Source organism: Rhinopithecus bieti, unplaced genomic scaffold (genome assembly GCF_001698545.2).
Source record: "Rhinopithecus bieti isolate Rb0 unplaced genomic scaffold, ASM169854v2 scaffold_13262, whole genome shotgun sequence".
Taxonomy (NCBI): domain Eukaryota; kingdom Metazoa; phylum Chordata; class Mammalia; order Primates; family Cercopithecidae; genus Rhinopithecus; species Rhinopithecus bieti.
In genome coordinates, this window is record NW_016808004.1 from 4,518,986 (window position 1) to 4,529,173 (window position 10,188).

General features: G+C 53.5%; 1 protein-coding gene across 3 annotated transcripts; it reads right to left on the reverse strand.

The window, feature by feature from the left end:
* Positions 1 to 2,898: 2,898 nt before the first annotated feature.
* On the reverse strand, positions 2,899 to 8,439 carry GP9 (glycoprotein IX platelet). Of its 3 annotated transcripts, none has more exons than XM_017884962.1 (4): positions 8,421 to 8,439; positions 4,461 to 4,553; positions 3,690 to 3,815; positions 2,899 to 3,583 (listed from the first exon to the last, which is right to left on the reverse strand). In XM_017884962.1, exon 4 carries the CDS (start codon positions 3,569 to 3,571, stop codon positions 3,038 to 3,040), a length of 534 nt encoding a protein of 177 aa, XP_017740451.1. In that variant the 5' UTR covers positions 3,572 to 3,583; positions 3,690 to 3,815; positions 4,461 to 4,553; positions 8,421 to 8,439; the 3' UTR covers positions 2,899 to 3,037. The 3 variants fall into 3 exon arrangements, with proteins under 3 accessions (XP_017740451.1, XP_017740452.1, XP_017740450.1); XM_017884963.1 differs by lacking the exon at positions 8,421 to 8,439 and adding an exon at positions 6,212 to 6,298 and having other exon boundaries at positions 3,690 to 3,788; XM_017884961.1 differs by lacking the exon at positions 8,421 to 8,439 and adding an exon at positions 6,212 to 6,298.
* Positions 8,440 to 10,188: the final 1,749 nt, after the last annotated feature.

The window sequence follows — 10,188 nt, forward strand, 5'->3', positions numbered from 1 at the left end:
CTAGAAAGATAGACTTGCCACTTGTGCCCAGTGCTGCGCTATTAGCCGGCAGGCTTGAGCTCCACTTCCATGATAGACACCGTAGCATGTTGTCTTGTATGTTGAGAGTGGATTCCATGTTACAGCAGAGAAGGAGGTCTCCCAGTGAGCAGGTGGCCAGCAGAGAGGCCTGTGATCAGGAAGAGCAGCCGGATGGGTGGGTCAGTGGTTATAGCTGCTGGTAAAATTACCCTACACAGGCTGGGTGCGGTGGCTGCTCACGCCTAGTTGTCCCAGCACTTTGGGAGGCCGAAGCTGGCTAATCAATTGCTTAAGTCTAGGAGTTCGAGATCAGCCTGGGCAACATGGCCAAACCCCTTCCCTACAAAAACTACAAAAATTAGCTGGGTGTGGAGGTGCATGCCTGTGGTCCCAGCTACTCGGGAGGCAGAGGTGGGAGGATCGCTAGAGTCCAGGAGGCTGAGGTTGTGGTGAGCCATGATCGCACCACTGCAGGAGGTCAGTGTGAGGCTGGTGTCAGGGGAGGTGATGTGGACGGCTCTGAGGGAGAGGAGATGGTGTGAATTGCTGGTGAAGTTGCCTGTGCAGGGGTATGTTTGGCCAACCATGCCTGTGGTGGGGGAGGCAGTGAGGCTGGGGCTGGTGCTGTTGAAAGCTGAAATTTTATCCCTAGTGTGCTTTCATTAGGAGGTGGGGCCTTTGGAAGGTAATTAGGGCCCTTATAAAAGTGCTTGAGGTTGGCCAGGTGTGGTGGCTTTGGGAGGCCAAGGCAGGAGGATTGCTTGACCCCAGGAGTTTGAGACTAGTTTGGGTAACAAGGTGAAACCCCATCTCTACCAAAAATTAGCTGGGCGTGGTGGCGCATGCCTGTAGTCCCAGCTACTGGGGAGGTTGAGGCGGGAGGCTGCAGTGAGCCATGATTGCACCACTGCACTCCAGCCTGGGTGACAGAGCAGGACCGTATCTCAAAAAAAAAAAAAAAGAAAAGAAAAGAAAAAAAGAAAAAAAAAAGATGTGTATGAGGGAGCTGGCTGCCCCTTCTATCCCTTTCGTCCCTTTGCCAATGAGGGGAAGAGGGCCGTCGGCAGACACTGAATGCCAGTGCCTGGATCTTGGACTTCCCAGGCTTCAGAACCATGAGAAATAAATGTTCACTGTTTTTACAGTACCCAGACTGGCATTTGGTTGAAGCAGCAAAAACTGGCGAAGGCAGACAGTGACCTTCCAGGGAGTCACCGTTCCCTAGGGTGCTTGTGTGACCAGCCATCCACCTTGGGAAATGCCTGCCTGGCCTCAGAGGCCTCCACCCTCCCCACCCACAGAGAACTTGTTGCCCAGGCAGCCTGCAGGTTCTTGCTGGACCGAGCAGGACAGGGGCCTGGAATCGCTGGTGGGTACACACGGCCTCAGGAAGGCACCGAAGGATGGGGATCTGTGTAGCACCCCGTGTCGGGGGTTGGGGACTGAAGGGCCTTAGTTCCAGGGTCCCCCACAGGCCTGGAAGCTTTCGAGGGAGCACGTGTGAAAGAGAATAAGCAGGTAACCTGGGCCTGCACCCTCCTCCAAGCAGCAGGTCACAGAACAGCTCCCTCCTTACAGGCTCCCACAGGGAAACCCGAGAGTGACCCATGGGAGGTGCTGCACGCAAGCCTTGGACACACCTGGCGCCCAAGGAGCAGACGCCAGCTTTTACAATTGTTCTTAGGCAGCCGTGTCACAGCGGAAATCGCAGGCTCAGCCTGATCCAATTGGCTGATGTTCTATTTGTCCTGCCTATGTATTTCCTAAAATTTCTTATTTAGTTGCCAACACAAAGACTTCAGAGAGTTCACATAACAATCTAGCTTTCTGACCTCTCTGGAAGAACGGGACGCCTGGCACCTGGGCCCCCATCTCCACATGGTGGCAATTGGCTGAGCCCCTCTGGATGGAACACAGACTCCCTGGTTTGCTACATTCCCTACCACTCCTTACTGGCCCCCACCTCCGAGTTTGGGGTTCCTGCTCCGACCTGAGCTCTGTCAGACAGTGCCCTCCAGCTGCACTCTAAACCCGCTTGGGCTACCTGGTGGAATCTTCCGACCCACAGGCCCACCCAAGCTGGTCTGCTGGTTACACATGGAGCCCCTCGAGGGGTGGGGTCCCAGTGTAATTATATTTGGATTTGGCTTAGCCAGTAACAGGCCCATAAATGTTACCTCATGTGGTGGAGAAAAGTTTATGATTTTAACATCTGGCACCAGGATTCCTCAGAGCGGGAGAGCTACCTTGTTTGAAGGATTTGGTGATCAGGGCTTGGGGTAGGAGGGCGACCCCAGGGTTTGGAGGTGCAGATGTTAGCCCTGTAGGAGCTTGTCTTCCATGAGAGAGGGATTTGTCTTGTTTCTGGAGAAGAGTAGACAGGAAAAAAAGGAGAGAGAAGACGGAGGAGAGGACGGGGCCAAGTGAGCCCCAGCAGCCTCACGGCCAAGGTGGAGTGGTCGGAGGCCGCGACAGAACAGGGCCCGCCAAGCCATTTCTGTCGTGGGGACGGAAGCCCCTCCTCTCCTCCCTCCAGGGGCCTTTGGGACACCCTGCTCTGCTCACTACTGTGCTGGGAGAGCGAGATTTCTGGGGAATGTGGTGAGGGCTGGGCCCCAGTGTGAAGCTGGCCTGGGCTGTCCAGGGTGACCCACACCAGAAGCAGACGGCTGAGGCCATGAGACCCAGAGTCCCAGGTCCTGGCTTGGGTTGTCCAGAGACTGTGTAATTAAGGGTGAAAGGTGGGGGAGGTGGGCAGTCCATTTTACTAACAACTTGAGGAACAGGGAAGCCCCAACTGATGTCTGGTTATAACAAAACGGAGCCAGGTGTTCAGAAGTAGACAGACTCAAGTGCCGAAAGGGGAAAAAAGATCTCTGAGCTTACATAAAACAGCCGAGCTGCCAGTTTATTTTGGGCTTCTAGTGGTTTGGGCTGACCAGGCCTGGTGGAGTCTGGGGACCTGCCTCAGGGACTGGCCCCCTGGCCTGGGACCAGGGGTTCTGGGGGGCCTGGCTCAATCCAGGGCCTCGGTGGTGGCACACAGCAGGCCAGCCAGAAGAGCCAGGCCCAGCGCAGCCACGGCAACCAGCGCCACGTCCCACAAGACCCCTGAGCGCACCCAGGACGCCTGCAGCTGCCAGCCGCAGCTGCCCAGCTGGTAGCCTGTCAGCCGGCCCAGCGGGCCATGGGCAGCAAGGCTGGGGCTGGCACAGCGGACCTGCAGCAGGGCCTCAGGTGTGCGGTCCTCCAGCCAGAGGCGCAGATAGGTGAGGCTGCAGTCACAGTGCCACGGGTTCTGCGTCACATCGAGGGTCTGCAGCTGGGGCAGGTGGTCGAAGGCTCCCGGGGGCACGGACTGAAGGCTGTTGTTGGCCAGCAGGAGGTGGCGGGTGCGGGCCGGCAGGGCAGGCAGGGCCGTGAGCCCTTGACCCCTGCAGTCCACCCACAGCCCCATGGTTTCCAGGGCGCGGCAGGTGCAGGGGATAGGGCAGTCCTTGATGGCTTCTGCTGTGGCCCAGAGCAGGAACAGGGCTTCCCAGGCAGGCATGGGACAGGCTGGCTGCAGAGAGAGGAGCTGTGAGGGAGGGCCTGGCGGCTGACCCATCCTCAGGGACGGCAAGCACCGGGGATGCAGCGGAGCCTGACATGGGACAGGGTGCACTCACCTCCCTTCTCGGGTCTCAGTCTTCTCCTCCGGGAAACAGGCTGGTGACTGGGGAAGGTAGAGCGTGCCCAACCCAGGCCTGGCTGACCCTCTCTGGACACTGTTGAAGGCAGGGTGGTGAGGGCAGCTGTGGATTGGGGTAAGATTGTTTTTGGGAAGGGGAAGGGACTTCCTGGCCCCTAGCAGAGACCCCATCCCCTACTTGGGGATGAGAGGAGCAGATGGCTGCTAAATGAGTCCCAGCCCAGGACCACACACCCCAGAGACTAGGAAAGAGCCCTGGAGGGGCCTCCAGGCTGCACCCAGCAACCCCCGCCAGCTAAGTGAGCTGTTACCTGATTTCCAGATGCAGAAGACAGTGGGATGGGGACACTGACTAGAGCAGGGAGGGGAACCCAGTGGGGCCCCATTTGGAAAGCCACTCATCTGGGCTAACACTGACTTGGGGAAACTGAGGCCCACAGAGGGAAAGCAGTGTGCCCAGGGCCGCCCGGTGTGGTGTCAGAGGCCAGACTCCCACTCAGGTCTCCGGAACCGCGGCCCTCTGTTAGGTTCTTCCCCACAGGCGTTTCCCCTCCACAAGCAGAGCTCCCCCCACCCACAGTAGGTTTCCAGTCAGTAAGTGTCAAATCAACTCATTAATCTTGACTCAGCCAAGGAGATGGTGTCTCAGAGAGAATGTCCCACGCAACCCTGTCTTGTTAAGGGGACAGGAGTTGACCTCCTCTCTCCCTGTGGGAGGCCATGTTGGGTAATACAGAGGGCCACTTACCTGTGAAGCCTTCGGTTGGGCGCTCCCGCCTGGCCTGAAAGGTCCTGACTGAGGTCTGGGTGGCAACTCTATGGGATGCAGCTGAGGTGGCCCCTGCGGAAGCGGGTGGAAGGAAGTGATGAAAATAGCCTGGCTTATCCCCCCAGTGCAGCCCTGGGGCCTATTTCCAGAGGCTGGAGGCCCTCAGGGGCCCGCGCCTTGGGCACAGAACCACATCTCAACCCCGGTTTATGAAGGGTGTCCCACTGTGCCGCCAGTGCTGTGACGGGCTTTGGGATCGGGTCTGTGGAGGACTGAGGTGGCCCCTCGCCTGCTCCCAGAAGGTGGGGAACTAGGAGACCCCCGAGAAATGTGGCTATGCTGGTTGTTCCTCCGAATCTCAGTTTTCCTCATCTGTAAAGTGGGAGCAGTGACCCCGTACTGCCTGCCTCACAGAGGTGTGGGCTGGGCAGCTCCCACTGGCTGAGAACACCATGGTGGGGAGAGTGACTTCATTTTTAACTCTCCCCTCTCTTCTTGGTGCCATGGTTTTTAGCCCCTGCTTAGCGCTTCCCCATCCCTCTTTCTGACAAACAGCTGCAGGCCTGGGAAGCAGAGCTTCTACCAAGCGTAAGTCTCTAGCTAGAATTTTGGCCTATGGTTTAACATTTGCAGTACATTTCCTTCTAGAGCACAGTCTACTTAGGGGAGGGACACCATTTTCCATTTCCATTTATGTTAGTGACATAAAGCTTCCTATAAAACATAAATGTAGTTTGGGATGGAGAATTGCTTGAACCCGGGAGGCAGAGGTTGCAGTGAGCTGAGACTATACCACTGCACTCCAGCCTGGGCGACAGAGTGAGACTCCATATTAATAAATAAATAAAATAAGGTCAAAACACAGAAGTTACAGAAGCCTGGCAGGAAAAGCCAAGGACAAAAGGCTGACGGAAGTTTTAAATGCACTTCATTGACACGCTGGACCCTCGGGAATGTTCCTCGGTCCTACAGGGGGGTGTGCCTGTTCTTATTTTGGTCCCACACCCTTCTCAGGCCAGCCTCCCTCCTCCTGCATGGCTAAGCAGGCTGAGTCCTTCCCTGGGAGGCCTCCTGTTCTCTCCCCTGCCACCTGGTTCTGCTCTCGGGGCAGGAGTTGGGTGTTCACCCTCCTGGGAGGCCCTGAGAGGCTGCCAGGCCCCAGCTCTGCTTCCCCCACCCACTGATCCTGGGCTCAGAGAAGGGTGGAGAAGGTTCTGTTCCCCCATTGAAGTCACACCTGCTTGCCGGCCTGGTTGCTCCTGGGGGTCCCCTAATGTGTGCTCAGTGGGGACTCCGACTAGAGCCTGGACCCTGGAGAGGAGCCTCAGCCTGTCAGGGCCTTCCCTCCCTCCCCATGGAGCCCTGGCATGTTCCGCCTCCTCTGCCCTGCACGCATTCACCAGTGAGCCCCACGCAGGTGGGTAAGGGGTTCTGGAGTGAGTGGGGGCGCTGCAGCCGCCAGGTCATGTGTCCTGACCAGATCTGGTGGGGCCTGTGTGCCCTCCTTCTTCTTGAGCCTCTGAGATTTCCTTATTTTCAGCATGTACAACTTAAAACGAAAAACTACATCAACATAGACAGGTTTCGTGATTTAAAAAACTACATAAATAATAAATAAATGATTTTCATTGTGGGAAATTAGAATATTCAGATGAACAGGAATAAGAAAATAAAAACTCCCCCTCATCCCAACATCAGGCAAGACTGTTTTTTTCCCCATGTGTACTTACCCATATGGGTAATGCAGAGAGGAATGCAGCCCTGCCAGGTGAGCCCTGTTGTGGGGGCTCACCTGCCCTGCATCACCTTGATTTCCACCTACAAGTGATGCAGGGCAGGTGAAGCCCCACAACAGGGCTTAGCCGCTGAGGACTCTTGGCTTGGGCCAGGAAAGAAGTCAAAGAGCCAGTGGTGAAGAAAGCTGCTTTATATTCATTACATGTAAATTAAGGGGTAGGTTATTTAGAACTTTCTAGAAAAGGGGTGGTGAGTTTCCAGAACCCTATAACTTTCAGGTTGTTGCCGTGGCATGTTGCCATGGCATTTGTAAACTACCATGGTGAGGGTGGGGGAGGGAGTGTCTATGTTAGAGAGCAGTGAGGACAACTAGTGGTTGCTTTCGTCCCCATCTGCTGGTTTCTGGTTTCTGCCAACTTCTTCACTACACCTTGTTTCAACCAGATCCTGCTGCCGTCAGCAGGATGGTGACCAGGGGTCCTGACAGGTGCTCAGAAAACAGGTCCTGCTGATCTACCTCAGGAAGGCTGGAAGAAAAGAACCCACAGGAGCTGCGTGATGAAGAGTGAGAAAATAAATATGTGATGTATTAAGCCTCTTGTGACACCAGCAATAGGAACCAAGGCGAAGGCCAAGCCCCGCTCTCATGCTGTGAGTTCTCCCCTCTTCACCATTCCAGGACATTGCCCTATCAGGTGCCCCTTCCTCTGCATCATCAGTTTCTCCTTCACTGGGTCATTCCATCAGGTTAGGAGCAGCCAGGCTGGGCATGGTGGCTCACGCCTGTAATCCCATCACTTTGGGAGGCTGAGGTGGGTGGATCACTTTAGGTTGTGGGTTCGAGACCAGCCTGACCAACTTGGAGAAACACTGTCTCTACTAAAAATATAAAATTAGCTGGGGGTGGTGACACATGCCTGTAATCCCAGCTACTTGGGAAGCTGAGGCAGGAGAATCACTTGAACCCAGAACTGGAGGCTGTGGTCAGCCGAGATGGTGCCATTGCACTCCAGACTGGGCAACAAGAACAAAACTCCGTCTCAAAACAAACAAACAAACAAACAACAACAAAAAAGCAGCCTATAATACTGCCCTTTTGAAAAATCCTGCCTTAATTTTTCTGCTTCTCTCTTCCATAAAACCCCTCTGAAGAGTCACTTCTCCTTCTTGTCCAACCCATCAGTAATTCCTGTCGTTTCAGCCACCAGGATCTATTCAGAACTTAACCACTTCTCCCTGTGCTGCTACTGCTCTGGTCTTCATTAGCCTTCTTGACTTCCCATCGCAAATAAAAGAAAGCCTGTGCTCCTGTGGTCAGGAAGCTACAGGCCCCGCTGTAGCTTGGCCCCTGCCTGTTTCTTGACCCCATCACCCACTCTCTACTTTGCTCATCAATGTCCATCCACACCGATTTTCTTTCTGTTGCTCAAACACTCTGGCACTTTCCTGCCTCAGGGCCTTTGCACTTGCTGTTCCCTCTTCTTGGAGTGCCCTTCCCCCAGAGCCCCACATGGCTTCCTCCTGATCATCATTCTCATCTCAATTCAGATGACCCCTCCTCAAAGGCCTCCCTCGCCAAGGCACAGCTCCATCCTTCTGTACCATAATACTCCATTTCATATTTTCCTTAGCATTGATCAGGATCTGAAATGATCTTATTTTTACATTTTTATGTGTTTATTAAATGTCTCCTCCCATTGATGTGAGAGTCAAGAGGGCAGAGACTCTGTCCCATTAACTCTTACCTCCCCAGCACCTCTGCCTGGCCCATGGGCATTATGTAATACATACTCATCAGCCTTGCTGGCCGTCTCTTCTCTAGTGCTGGTCTTATCTGTGTCTTGCCAGGATTGTTGTCTCCTTGATGCTGGCCTCTGCCTCTGCTATACAGATTTAATCTCACCATGCCCCTGCTCCATGTCTTTCATGGTTCCCCACTGTCTTCAGGACACCCTCTGCCACCCTGTCCAGCCTCACCTGTCATCTCTTCCTGATCTGAAGCTTCGTGGTAGGCTAGCCATGTCCCTCACTCCCCACCCACACGCAGACTTTTGTCTCTGTGCTTTTGCCTCTGCACTGCCCTCTTTCTGGAGCCCTGTGGAATGTCTGCCTGGCACGCTGCATCCTTTAAGATTCACCAGGAGCATGACCTCTTACAGGAAGATGTACACCAAGAGCATGACCTCTTACGGATGCGCTCACCCAGCCATTTGCTTATCTGTCTGCACATGGGCCCAGCAGCTCCTTGGAGAACCTCAGCACCCACTAGGGAAGTGTTCGCAGATCTTGTGACTAAATTTGGTTGAGCCTCTCAGGCAATTTCAGGTGATACATGCCTATGACACAAATAACGAGAAACATGAGGGAGAGAGCCACTCCTTTCTTGTCCCCTGAGCTGAAGGAAACAGCCTCTGTTTGGTCATTGTATTATAAAGGAAACTGCTTAGGCAAACTTACTTTGGAGGCTGGGATCTTTCAATATCCTCCAAGACAAATTTTCCTTCTCATGGGAAGCAGAGGGGATCGAGAGGCAGTGATTATTAGGTAGCATTTTTAGCACGTGTGCGACCAGGAGGAAATGAGTAACCCTGTCTGCCGCTGCTGGGCCGCCTTGGAGCAGAGCCTCTGCTTGCTGGATCTTTGTAGATGCAGGTCTCCATCACCCCAGCTGTTCTGAGCCAGCCTGTGGAGCAGCCTGCCTCGCTCTGAAACGTGATTTTGCTATTTACTTGCTCTGTGACCTTGGGCAATAGTCTCAGCCTATCTCTGCCTCAGTTTCCTCATCTGCAGAATGGGGAAAGTCAAAGACCCCACCTCCCTGACTGCTGTGAGGAAGGAGTGAGATAAGCCTGGCAGGTGCTTTGCTGGGGGTCGGGCCATAGCAGGCACTGTGGAAGTCACCATGGGCAGGAGCCACTGGCACACTGTTAGGGAAGAAAGGGGGGCCTGATAGCTGGTCGTGGTAGCTCACGCCTGTAATCCTAGCACTTTGGGAAGCCGAGGTGGGCAGATCACTTGAGGCCAGGAGTTCAAGACCAGCCTGGCCAACATGGTGAAAACTCCTCTCTACTAAAAATACAAAATTTAGCTGGGCTTGGTGGCATGCACCTGTAATCCCAGCTACTCAGGAGGCTGAGGAGGAGAATCGCTTGAACCCGGGAGACGCAGGTTGCAGTGAGCTGAGATTGTACCACTGCACTCCAGCCTGGGCAACAGAGCAAGACTCCATCTTGAAAAAAAAAAAAAAAAAGAAAGAAAGAAAGAAAAGAAAGGGAGGCCTGACACCCTTTGACATACCCTCTTGTGTCTGAGGATTTTTGTCTCTTGTGATTAAAAGGATTAAACACAGTCTAGCTTGGCACAGAGATACCCCTCCCCAGCTGAGAGCCCTGACCATGGGACTTCTACCCGCCTCTCAGCCTTGATGTCTGGCCCTTCAGCCCGGCAGCTGTATCTGATCAGAAATGAATGATGATGCTTTATTTGCTATGAACTTACTGTGATGTCAGTTTGTGTGTGTGACAGGTGAGACTGGTTTCTCAATTAAATTTGAGCATATAAACTTTCTTAAAATACATTTATGTACATTTAAAAGAGAACTGATTCTAAGAAAATTTTAAGTGTAAACTAAAATAAAATTATAAGCCCCAGCAAACTGAATGGACCCCTTTATGGCCAACGGGACCCCAGAAAAACTTTAAAACTGAGCTCCCAGCCACAACAGGACAGGAGGTCAGAAGCTTCGTTACACCCCCTCCTTTTTGTGGTTCAGACACAACAACTGACCAGCATTACTGTTAAAATAGAGACAGTAAGACAAAATGGAGATAGTAAGACTGACATGGCAGACTCTTCATGGCAAATAAGATGCTAAATTATAAACAGGACCTAAGGCCATGCCAGGCAAGGGTTAAGTCAGGCACCCCACACTTAAAAGAATGAACTCTGTTCTCACTGCCACAAGGCTTTT

Excerpts from the sequence above, each read along its gene's own strand:
- GP9 (XM_017884962.1), bottom strand. The coding sequence starts at position 3,571 with ATGCCTGCCTGGGAAGCCCTGTTCCTGCTCTGGGCCACAGCAGAAGCC.